The sequence below is a fragment of the Carcharhinus amblyrhynchos genome, chromosome 12 (assembly GCF_965287045.1).
Source record: "Carcharhinus amblyrhynchos chromosome 12, sCarAmb.v2.hapA, whole genome shotgun sequence".
Classification (NCBI taxonomy): Eukaryota; Metazoa; Chordata; class Chondrichthyes; order Carcharhiniformes; family Carcharhinidae; genus Carcharhinus; species Carcharhinus amblyrhynchos.
Genome location: NC_137335.1, coordinates 78,969,379 through 78,982,353, shown reverse-complemented (window position 1 = coordinate 78,982,353; position 12,975 = coordinate 78,969,379). Strand labels below are relative to the sequence as shown.

Genomic DNA, 12,975 nt, shown 5'->3' with positions numbered 1-12,975 from the left:
GGGTTCTGAGCCAAGGCCAACAGTAGAACCAGTGAATTTCTTGTGGTCAGGGTGGAAGAACAAGGACTCAAAATGTCAACTGTTTCAACCCACAGATCCTCCCAGATTTGTTGGCATTGTTCCACAGATTTCGGTTTTAATTTCAGATCTTCAAACCCGCTGTGTTTTTATTTTTAGCTAGAATAAACAGCACCTTCTTCCACAAAGTGGCACAGTACTTTAAGTCATCAGCGAGGACTCATTACTGTATGATTACACTGGCATTTAGAGGGCCGATTTCAATGCCCTATACTTTCACCAAATGGTAGGGTTTGAAATAACTCCTCAAAGGCTGGTGTTCTGTCACCAGATTTCCTTTATTTACAAACTCTATTTCACTCCTGAAGTGTTTCAGGTACAAAGTCAGAATCAGAAGTGCTAGTGGACTTGACACTCCTTGCCATATACACAGGTGAGGCTCCCTGATTGGGTAGGCAATCAAGGACCTCATACTCCAAGAGACCAACCAATCTCATGGACCTCATTGAAATCATTACAGGGTTAAAATGTTCTCAATGAACTTGTAAATTAGATTAGGTGTTGGAGAAATATAGATCTTATTTTGATTGACCAACTGAAATAGGGTGAATAATCTCATTCATTTGTATCCGCTTGAGTTACTATATTGAAAATTACGAATTGATGTGAGACAATCATATCTAAACTTGTAATTCACAAACTAGAGTAATTTCTAGTCTCAGTAATGTTCCTACAGCAGTATGAACTATGTGTTCATGTGCCTAGTTCATGGTCAGCAATTGCCAGTAATCAAATGCCTTGATAAAAGATGGCGGCGCATCACGTGATGTTCCAAGGAAGCCGGAACCGTTTCGTCCATCACGGAAATGCTTCCCATCGGCACCCGTTCCCCTGACCATCAGTTCCGGGAACCGTCACCCGCAGGTGTGTAGCCGCCATTTTTAGCGCAGTGAGGAGCGAAGGTTGTGGAGGTAAAACTTTAAATAAAATAAATCACATTCTATTCACTGTTACATGCTCGGATTAAGGATTTTGATCTCGTCACAACTCCCCGGCAGCAAAGGTGGTAATGGTCAGCGTTAAAGTTGAATCAACAGCGAAGTTTCCAATCTGTCAGATACTGACTCCCAACTGACCTCTAACCCCCCCCCGAGACACTGACCTCTAACCCCCCCCCCGACACTGACCTCTAACCCCCCCCCCAGACACTGACCTCTAACCCCACCCCCAGACACTGGCCTCTAACCCCCCCCCAGACACTGACCTCTAACCCCCCCCCAGACACTGACCTCTAACCCCCCCCCAGACACTGACCTCTAACCCCCCCCAGACACTGACCTCTAACCCCCCCCGACACTGACCTCTAACCCCCCCCGACACTGACCTCTAACCCCCCCCAGACACTGACCTCTAACCCCCCCCAGACACTGACCTCTAACCCCCCCCCAGACACTGACCTCTAACCCCCCCCAGACACTGACCTCTAACCCCCCCAGACACTGACCTCTAACCCCATAGATATTGACCCACCACCCCCCACAGATACTGACCCTCCCCTACCCCCACAGATACTGATCCCCTACTCCTACAGATACTGATCGCTAACTGCAGAGATACAGACCCCCCCCACCTCCTACCCTCACAGATACTGACCCCTTAACCCCACAGATACTGACCTCTAACTGCACAGATACTGACCCCCCCCCCACCCCCTACCCCCACAGGTACTGAGCCCCTAACCCCACAGATACTAAGCTAATGCAAAGTACTCATTAAGGATTTCACCCATGTTCCTTGGTTCTACCCATAATTTCCCTCCTTTGTCTTTGGACCAACTCTTTCTCCAGCCACCCTCTTGTTCCTAGTGTACGTACAAAATGCCTTGAGATTCTCCTTAATCCTGCCTGCCAAGGACATTTCATGACCCCTTTCTGCCCTCCTTGCTCCCTGTTTGAGTTCTTTTCTACTTTCCCTGTATTCTTCAAGTGCTTCATCTATTTTTAGTTGCCGAGATCTTATGTGTGCATCCTTTTTCTTTTTGACTGGACTCGCAATTTCCCTGGTCATCCGCAGTTCCCAAATCCTGCCTTTCCTGTCTTTTTTCATAGGTACATGCCTGCCCTGCACTCTGATCAACTACTCCTTAAAAGAATCCTACATGTCAGATGTGGATTTACTTTCAAATAGCCCCTCCCAAACAACTGCCTCCAAATCCTGCTCTATCCGGTTGTAGGTGAGGCAATGGTCAGTGAGATTATCGCTAGACGACTAATCCAAAAACTCAGCTAATGTTCTGGGGACCCGGGTTGAAATCCTGCCATAGCAGATGGCAGAATTTGAATTCAAAAAAAAATTTGGAATTAAGAGTCTACTGATGACCGTGAAACCATTGCCGATTGTCGGAAAAACCCACCTGGTTCACTAATGTCCATTAGGGAAGGAAATCTGCCTTCCATACCTGGTCTAACCTAAATGTGACTCCAGAGCCACAGCAATGTGGTTGACTCTCAAGTGCCCTCGGGAAACTAGTGATGGACAATAAATGCTGGCCAGCCAGTGACGCCCATGTCCCACAAATAAATTTTTAAAAAGTTAGCCTTCCCCCAGTTTAGCACCTTAACCCAACACTGCATCAGTTTACCCGAACAGGCACCGGAGTGTGGCGACTCAGTGATTTTCACAATTACTTCATTGCATTGTTAATGTAAGCCTACTTGTGACACTGATAAATAAACTTTAACTTTAAAGGTACGTTCACACTAACATAAATTAGGTACCGTTTCTCAGGAAGGATGGCTGCTCCTACAGCCGAGGAGAGGAAGACGTGTTGGGGAGCGAGGGATAGGTACTGGCAGTGTCTGGATGAGAGTGATAAAGATTCTCCAGAATGTCAGAAGTTAAGGACGGTATTTGAAGGCAACTGCCCGCAGCAGTGGGTGAGTATTAAAATCAAGGTTGTGTTTCCTTTTAAGTAATAACACAAGCTTTTAAGATTCAGCCGATCTTAACATATCTAATTGAAATAAACCTGCTCTCATTTTACTGCAGCAGGCCTGCATCGAGATTTCTGCATCATTCGGTTTTTCAGGGTTGTTTTCAGCACTGGCACCTCACTGGGGGAACTAATCTTAAATCAGAACAGAAGATCAGTTCACAACTTGAAATATGTGCATTGTTGATGAGAATGTGGGTTTAATCTATATGTAAGAGCCCACAGCTAATTAATCATAGAGTGTAGAGGTATACATCACAGGAAAAGGCCCTTCGGTCCATCACATCTGTGCTGGTCAAAGACAAACCACCCAACTATTCTAATCCCCTTTTCCAGCACTTGGCCCAGAGCCTTGTATTTCTTGGCATCACAAGAGCATATCTAAATACTTCTTAAATGTTATGAGGGTCTCTGTATCCAGCACCCTTTCAGGCAGTGAGTTCCAGACTCCCAACACTACCTGGGTCAAAATGTTTTGCCTCACATCCTCTCTAAGCCTCATGCCCCTTATCTTAAACCTGTACCCCTTGGTCATCAATTCTTCCACCAAGCAGAAAAATTTCTTCCCGTCTACTCTGTCCCTCATTATTTTATACATCTCGATTATGTCCCTCCTCAGTCTCCTCTGCTCCAAGGAAAACAATCCCAGTCTGTCTAATCTCTCTTCATCATTAAAACTCTCCTGCGCAGACAATATCCTGATAAATCTCCTCTGCATCCTCTCCAGTGCTATCACATCCCTCCTATAATGTGGATTCCAGAACTGCACACTAACACTGTAGCTGTGGCCTAACCAACATTTAAAATTTAAAATTATTCTCCTCACTATTTACCTCCCCACCAATTTTCATATCATCTATGAACTTACTGATCAACCTCGCTCTCTCTCTCTTTCCGCAACCCCCCCACCTCCCTTCTGGAAAATACCCCATGACCAAACACCCTCAGCTTCCTGCCACTCAGCCAATTCTGGATTCCATTTTGCCAAATTTCCTTGGATCCCCTGGGCTCTTACCTTCACTAACCATCTCCCATGAGGGACCTTGTCAAAAGCCTCGCTAAAGTCCAAGAAGACTATATCAAATGCATCTCTACATGGTGGTCAGTGCAGACTTGATGGGCCCTTGAGGATTCTATGATTCTGTGCAGATCTGGTCATCTCTTTGAGAGATTCAATCAACTTGGACAGACATGATTTCCGAATAACTTTTTTGTTTCTGTCTTCACGGAGGAGGACGTGAATAATTTGCCGGGTGTTAGCGATGGAAAGGTGGTAGGACTGGAGGGTCTTAATGACATTACTGTTACTAGAGAGGCGGTGCTCGACAGACTGGAGGGGCTGATTGTGGACAAGTCCCCAGGACCGGATGGAATGCATCCGAGGGTTCTGAAAGAAATGGCGGAGGTGATAGTGGATGCCTTGGTGGTTATTTTCCAGACGTCGCTGGATTCCGGGGAAGTGCCGGATGATTGGAAAACGGCTAATGTTACACTGTTGTTTAAGAAGGGTGCCAGGCAAAAGGCGGGGAATTATAGGCCGGTTAGTTTAACGTCTGTTGTAGGTAAAATGTTAGAATCCGTCATTAAGGAGGAAATTGCGAGGCATCTTGAAGGGAATTGCTTGATAGAGCAGACGCAGCACGGTTTCATTAAAGGGAAGTCGTGTCTGACAAATTTACTGGAGTTCTATGAGGATGTGTCTAGGGCAGTGGATAGAGGAGAGCCGGTGGATGTGGTCTTTCTGGATTTTCAGAAGGCGTTTGACAAAGTACCTCACGAGGTTATTGCAGAAGGTCGAGGGACATGGAGTTGGGGGTAGGGTGTTAGCGTGGATAGAGGATTGGTTGTCAAATAGGAGGCAGAGAGTGGGGGTCAACGGGTGCTATTCGGATTGGCGGATGGTGACTAGTGGAGTGCCCCAGGGGTCGGTGCTGGGGCCTCAGCTTTTTACCATTTATATAGATGATCTGGAGGAGGGAACCGAGTGTAGGGTGTCGAAATTTGCTGATGACACCAAGATTGGGGGAACGGCAAATTGTGCGGAGGGTGTGGAGAGTCTGCAGAAGGATCTAGATAGGCTGGGCGAATGGGCCAGGAAATGGCAAATGGAATTTAATGTTGGCAAGTGTGAGGTGGTCCACTTTGGTAGGAAGAATGGTAGGAAGGACTATTACTTACGTGGCAAAAAACTGCAGCAGGCGACGATGCAGAGGGACCTCGGGGTCCTTGTGCATGAGTCGCAAAAACCCAGCTTGCAGGTGCAGCAGGTGGTCAGGAAGGCGAATGGGATGCTGGCCTTCATAGCGAGGGGGATTGAATATAAAAGTAGGGAGGTCTTGCTGCAGCTGTATAGGGCATTGGTGAGGCCGCAGCTGGAGTACTGTGTGCAGTTTTGGGCGCCGCACCTGCGCAAAGATATTTTGGCCTTGGAGGGAGTGCAGAGGAGGTTTACTAGGCTGATACTGGAGTTGAGGGGGTTGAGCTATGAGGAGAGGCTGAATAAACTAGGCTTGTACTCGTTAGAGTTTAGAAGAATGAGGGGAGATCTCATTGAGACGTATAAGATGATGAATGGGATGGATAGGATAGAGGTGGAGAGACTCTTCCCGCTCAAAAAAGACAGTAGGACTAGGGGGCACAGCCTCAAGATAAAGGGGGGGCGGTTTAGAACGGAGTTGAGGAGGAACTTCTTCACTCAAAGGGTGGTGAATCTCTGGAATTCTCTGCCCGTTGAAGTGGTGGAGGCTGCCTCGCTAAATATTTTTAAGACGCGGGTTGATGGGTTTTTGATAAGAGAGGGGATTAAGGGTTATGGGGAGAGGGTGGGAAAGTGGAACTGAGCCACGACAGATCAGCCATGATCTTATTGAATGGCGGGGCAGGCTCGAAGGTCTAGATGGCCTACTCCTGCTCCTATTTCTTATGTTCTTAACAAAACCATGCTGACTGTTCTTGATTCATCTCTGCCTCTCCAAATGCAGACTAACTCTGTTTCTCTGTTGCTTCCAGTAGTTTCCCTACCACTGAGGTTTGACTGGCCTGTAGTTTCCTGGATTATCCCTTCCTCCCTGCTTCACTAATGTTACCACGTTGACTGTCCTCCAGTCCTCCAGCATTTGTCCTGTGATAAGAGAGGGACTGAAAATTATTGCTAGTGTCCCTGCTATTTCCTCCCTTTATTCATTCTAACTTTGTCATTCTGATCTGTTCTAGCTGACCCATTTTATTAGAATGATTAAATACTTAGCGCGAGGAGAAAAGTTGGAAGTGCGTAACTGCAAGAGAAAAGGCAGCTAAATATTTTGGGTGGAAATGTCTGCAACACTTTCCAATTTCACTTCAGATTTTCCATTTTTTTATTCAACTAATTCATGCCGTGGATGTGAATTTGGTATTTTAACACCGTTGTTATGGATCACAATACTATAATTATTGAAATCCCATTTGCTTTAACCTAACGAGTTAGCGAGCCAATTTTTGGTAAAAGTTAAATTTGCTTGTTAAAATTTGCTGGCCAGCAGATGGTGCTGTGATACCAGAGTTTTAACCACCGAGGTTTAGGGTTGGGCCTGAAATCTCCGTTCAATCAGCCCAAGGCCGTGCCCATTATAATTGAGAAGAGTTCTTCATCCACAGTGTGAGGGCTGGGATGGTTTGGGGGAAATAGAGAGGAGGGAACAGGAAAATTGGAGACACACAAACTCACGGTTGCCTTCCAGAAGTCATGATGTGGAGATGCCAGCGTTGGACTGGGGTAAACACAGTAAGAAGTCTCACAACACCAGGTTTATGGCCAACCAGTTTATTTGATAGTAAACCCACAGGCTTTTGGGGTGTGCCCCTTCACTCACCTGATGAAGAGGCAAACCCTGAAAGCTTGTGTCAAATAAACTTGTTGGACTTTAACCTGGTGTTGTGAGACTTCTTACTGAGCCTGCCAGAGGTAACAGACTGTGACATATCCACTCACAATGACTGAAAAGCCATGGCTGAGACAAAAGTATAAGGAACAGTAGTTGGATTAGGTTATTTGGTGCTTTGAGCCTGCTCTAACTTTCATCAAGATCATGGGCTGTTGTTCCACCTCAGCAACAACAGCACGGTAGCACAGTGGTTAGCACCGCTGCCTTGCACGCTAGGGACCCAGGTTCAGTTCCTGGCTTGGGTCACTGTCTGTGTGGAATTTGCACATTCTCCCAGTGTCTGCATGGGTTTCCTCCAGGTGCTCCAGTTCCCTCCCACAATCCAAAGATGTGCGGGTTAGGTTGATTGACCAGGCTAAATTAGCAGGGTGGGGGATTACCAGGGTGAGGTTACGGGAATAACGCCTAGGCAGGGTTGTGGTCAGTACAGACTCGATGGGCCGAATTGTACTGCAGAGATTCTGTGAACAACACCTTCCTCCACTATTCCCATATTCCCTTAATCCTCATTACCCAGATACCTATCGATGTCCGCCTTGAAGATACTCAACGACTGAGCATCCACCGCTCTTTGGGGTAGGGAATTACAAAGATTCAGAATAAGGAAAGCTTTCCTCCTGCTCAGTCCTGAAGAGACCACCCTCTTCTTTAGATTGATCCTGTGTTCCAGATTCTCCAGCAGGAAAACAACCTCGCACCGTCTACCCTCCAGGATTTTATATTTCAGTTAGATCATCTGACAAGGAATTCCTTAAAGTTAAAGTACATCGAGAAAAAAAAATCAGAAACTTTAGTTTAAATACCACCCTGTGCTCTCCATAGTGAAAGGAACCTTTGCCAACAGTGGTGATAATCTATTGTGGGAGGGGTACGGTTTTTACCCACTGGATTACTTTGGGGTGGCGGGGGGGAGACAGTGGTCTAATGGTAACAACACTGGACTAGTAATCCAGACTAACGCACAACATGCATTCAAATCCCACCACGGTAGCTGGTGGGATTTAAATTCATTCAATAAGATCTGGATTTGGAAGCTAGCTGATCAGGAAGACGTTGTTGATTGTCAAAAAACAAACCATTTACACGCAGCTCCACATCCACAGCAATGTGGTTGATTTTTAATTCCTGTCTGAAATGGCCCAGCAAGCTACTTAATTCAAGGGGCAAATTAGGGATGGATACTAAATGCTGGCCTTTCCAGTGATGCCCAGATCCAGTGAAAGAATAAGAAAAACACTCTTGTGATGACATTGACCTTTGGGTGATGTGTTACCGTAACGAGTCTCGACAGTAAAGGGGAGTCCTGTTCTTGTTGAAGAAGATCTGAGTAATGTCAGCAACTTCTATAATCAAATATTAACAAACAAAACCTATTAATATTTAACGTGAGCTACATTACCATTGGCTAAGTTATAACTGACTCTGCTCTGCTCTTCATTTGTCAGGTAAAGTACTTTGACAAGAGGAGAGATTACTTGAGATACAAGGAGAAAATGCAAAGGGAAGGATTTCAGCCACAGGAAAATATCACCAAACTATAGCAGTCTGAGACAGTCGGCTGCCCGAGACCACCCTGACTATCGACATCCCGCTGTGACAGACTCTCCGTTGAAGTTGAAATCATTGATCCTGAAATTACTTGTGGCTCCCGGGGAGACGGACGGGTTGAGAGATCAGCTGCAGTCAGTGGGCAGCAACTGTGGTCTTTTTTCATTGACAATTCCACCTGGTTTCCAGCTGCCGGTAGCTTTACCCTGGATCGTGACTCACCAGTCTCGCACAGCCACACTTGGGAGAACAGCAACAATGTACACACACAACATCGTGTACACACGCATGTCTGCCGCTCGAGATTTCCTCTCTTCACTACTGATAGTGAAATTGTAAATGTGTTTTATATCAAACCTATGAATTGGGAAGAGGAGGCCATTTGGCCCCTCCAGCCTGTTCTGCCAATTGATCAGATCATGACTGATATGATTGTGATCTCAGCTCCACATTCCACCCCGTCCCACCCCCCCAACCTCCCCCGATATCCTTTGACCATTTACAATTTTGCTACAGATCGTAAGCAGAACATATGTTCCTATAAGAGCACCATTGCACTATTCTCGGTGGAACGATATAGTGACCGTTCTCTTGCTATCACGTTATACCATTTTTGGTTACTGACTCGGTGGCACAGTGGTTAACGCTGCTGCCTCACAGCGCCAGGGATTTGGGTTCAGTTCCCAGCTTGGGTCACTGTCTATGGGGAGTCTTCATGTTCTCCCTGTATCTGTGTCCGGTTTCCTCCCACAGTCCAAAAGATGTGCTGGTTAGGTACGTTGGCCATGATAAATTCTCCCTTAGTGTAGGCACCGGAGGGTGGCGCGTAGGGGATTTTCACAGTAACTTCATTGCAGTGTTAATGTAAGCCTATTTGTGACATTAATAAATAAGCTTAAACTTAAAAACTTTGGTCCCCATGTAGTGTAGAAAAGAATCCCACAGATGGAACAATTCCCTTTCCTGCTGCTTGACCCACTTAAATTATGGCGGCAAATTTCTTCCTGCACCAGTGACTGAGCTGTGACCACCTGCTGTTGACTCACTTCAAAATGCACGCTCCAGATATAAGCCAGGGTTTCAAAAGGCAAAGTATCAAACTGAGCAAATAGGTAATCCTGGGACAACATTTCTCATCTGCTCACCGCATTGAAAAAGATGGGCTGAACGTCCTACTGTCTCTTAATGTCCTTTACTGGAAAACGTAAGGAGATCACTGAATAAATTATGTTAAAGATCGGACACAGATGCTTTAAAAGTTAAATTAATTTTGTAGGACCAGAGTGTTCTAGCAAGTAGCACCACCCCAGAACATTGGTCAGGGTCAAATGTCCATGTTGGAATGTCGTATGGAGATAGTGCTCCCCCTGCTGGCATACCAGTGTAATGAGCTGGATTCCTGTAGACAGAACTGGCCATATCCATCATTAAACTATTAAAATGTACTCTTTATTTCAAATCAATGCAGCTGCCCCTTTAACTGTGCACAGTTTAAAAAGAAAATCAAATTTTAGAAAAAAAGGGCTTTGAAAAATCCTGATTTCACAGTTTGTCATTTCAAATAATTTAGTGTTGAAACGGAACACAAAATATTCAGCTAGCTTGGAGCAATCTAGATATAAATATATTTAATAAATAAAGTTTACCATCTAGTGAAAGTGAATTAAACAGTTTGTTGAATGTTTCGACAGCAGCGGTGATTCCTGAAGCTGCCCAGGGTCAGAACACTCTGCACTCTGACGCAAACGGGTACAATAGATTCAGTGCCAACACCAGGTTTAGTGAACATATTGATGCCAATGCTCTATAATGGCAAAATATACATACGTGCCAACACTCTTAAATGTTGTGTGATATATTTAGATAGCTCCTGTCACGACAGTCGTCGGTGACAGACTTGCCCCTTCCAAGCACCAACTAGTTACAAAGGATTTGGAATCTGCTGAATGTCTCTTCTTGAAGCTCAGGTGGATGCAGTGAGAGAGATTTACTCATGCTGTTATCATTAACCGGAATCTTACTGACAGCACAAATTGTATTATAGCGACCCGAGAGACCAGTCTTAAATATATTCAACGATGGAGTATCTCTGGGCTAGAGAACTGCAAAGCTTCCCCACCGTTTATGCAAAGTAATTTCTCCTGATTTCAGTCCTGAATGATCAGCCCCTTATCCTGAGACGATGCCCCGACCAGTGGAAACAACCTCTCCGAGCCTATTCTATCAAACACCCTCAGAACTTTTGTAGCTTTCAGTGCAGTCCTCTCATTATCTAAAGTTCAGAGAATGTAAGCACAATTTACTCAGTTTGTTTCATCATAAGATGACCCCCCCCCCCCCAGATCCCTGGGGCTAATCCAGTGACCCTTTGCTGTACCACCTCCAGTGTTGTTACAGTTTCCATTCCTATCAAATCATTCTAAAAGAACACATTTACCATTTCACCAGAAATAGCAATCTGAGGAAATCTTGCCCAGATGCAAAGCGACCAGATGGATCCAATTCCTTCCTCATCGCCACTCTGGGAATTGCTGCAGTAAATTGCTTTCACTGCAAAATTCCTGGCTTCATTCCATTAATGTTTTCATTTCATTTCTTCAATCAGTGCACCCCCGCCCATATCTTCACCCCACCCACCCTGCCTCAACTAAAAGTTGTTGACTAATAAAACTTCAAGTGGTTAATTCACTGGATCCAGCATCAAGGCTGTTGGATGATTCTGTTGCCCATTTGATTCTTGGACTGTGTTGATGCAAAACAAATATTTTAAATCACAACTTGAATCTTGCTGCAATCATGGAATTTTGAGAAGTAAAGTCTATACGTTGTTCTCACTGTTGATATCGATGTATCAGTGTTTTTCTTTAGCTGATTTAAGTAAATGGTTCCAGTAATTACCCTCTCACTGATCAGTTCCAACATTAAGCAGTCTGACATTACGGAATATTGTCCAGGTCTTGCTGCATTTGGATATGGACTGCAGTTGTCCCAAGTAGTGCTGAACATTGTGCAATCATCAGCGAACATCCCCACTTCTGACCTTATGATAGAAGGAACATTGTTAATGAAGTAGCTGAAGATGGTTGGGTGAGGACATCACCCTGAAGAACGTCTGCATTGATGTCCTGGAACTGAGATGATTGACCTCTGACCACCACAACCATCTTCCTATGTACCAGGTATGACTCCAACCAGCGGAGAGTTTGTCCCTGATACCCATTGATTCCAGTTTTGCCAGGGCTCCTTGATGCCACACTCAGTCAAATGCTGCCTTGATGTCCAGGGCTGTTACTGTCACCTCACCATTGGAGATCAGCTGTTTTGTCCATGTTTTAACCAAGGCTGGAATGATGTCAGGAGCTGAGTGACCCTGGCGAAATCTCCCTTTAATCTTTCTTCTTCAAGGAAAATAGTCGCAATTTATCTCTTTTCATTGAATTCTCATTGTTAATATTTTCTGCATCCTGTCTAATAGAATCATAGAAAAACTACAGCACAAACAGGACCTTTGGCCCACAAGTTGCGCCAACCATATCTCTACCTACTAGGCTTACCTATAACCCTCAATTCTATTAATTCCCATGTACTCACCCAGAAGTCTCTTAAAAGACCCTATCAAATTTGCATCCACCACCACCGATGCCAGCCGATTCCACGCACCCACCACACTCTGAGTAAAAAACTTACCCCGACATCTCCTCTGTACCTGGTCCCCAGCACTTTAAACCTGTGTCCTCTTGTGGCAACCATTTCAGTCCTGGGAAAAAGCCTCTGAGAATCCACCCAATTAGTATCTCTCAACATCTTATACACCTCTATCAGGTCACCTCTCATCCTTCGTCTCTCCAAGGAGAAAAGACCGAGCTCTCTCAACCTATCCTCATAAGTGATGCTGCCCAATCCAGGCAACATCCTTGTAAATCTCTTCTGCACCCTTTCAATGGCTTCTACATTCTTCCTGTAATGAGGCGAACTCTCCGCTGGTTATCTTCACATCTTTGCTAAAAGCGTGTAAAAAAGGCACAGTGCTGCTTTGGTTATGAGGAGAGGTTGAATAAACTAGGGTTATTATCATTGGAAAGATGGAGGCTGAGGGGAGACCTGATAGAGATCTACAAAGTTGTGAGAGGCACAGGCAGGACGGATAGTCAGAGGCTTTTTCCCAAGGTGGAAGTGTCAATTACAAGGGGGCATAGGATCAAAGTGGGAGAGGGAAAGTTTAAGGGAGATGTGCGGAGGAAGTTTTTCACGCAGAGAGTGGCGGGTGCCTGGAATGTGTTGCCAGAGGAAATGGTGGAAGCAGATACACTTGCAACATTTAAGAGGCACCTGGATGGGTATGTGAATAGGGAGGGAATAGAAGGATACAGACCAAGAAAGGGCAGAATTTTTATTTAGTTCAGTTCGGGTACTATGATCAACAAGGGCTTGGAGGGCCAAAGGGTCTGTTCCTGTGCCGTACTTTGATGTGGAGATGCCGGTGTCGGATTGGGG

General features: G+C 45.3%; 1 protein-coding gene across 2 annotated transcripts; it reads left to right on the top strand.

Moving 5' to 3' along the window:
- Positions 1 to 923: 923 nt before the first annotated feature.
- Positions 924 to 11,316, top strand: coa6 (cytochrome c oxidase assembly factor 6). Of its 2 annotated transcripts, none has more exons than XM_080200801.1 (3): positions 924 to 989; positions 2,792 to 2,954; positions 8,379 to 11,316. In XM_080200801.1, exons 2-3 carry the CDS (start codon positions 2,811 to 2,813, stop codon positions 8,472 to 8,474), a joined length of 240 nt encoding a protein of 79 aa, XP_080056927.1. In that variant the 5' UTR covers positions 924 to 989; positions 2,792 to 2,810; the 3' UTR covers positions 8,475 to 11,316. The 2 variants fall into 2 exon arrangements, with proteins under 2 accessions (XP_080056927.1, XP_080056928.1); XM_080200802.1 differs by having other exon boundaries at positions 926 to 989; positions 2,806 to 2,954.
- The last annotated feature ends 1,659 nt before the right edge of the window (positions 11,317 to 12,975 follow it).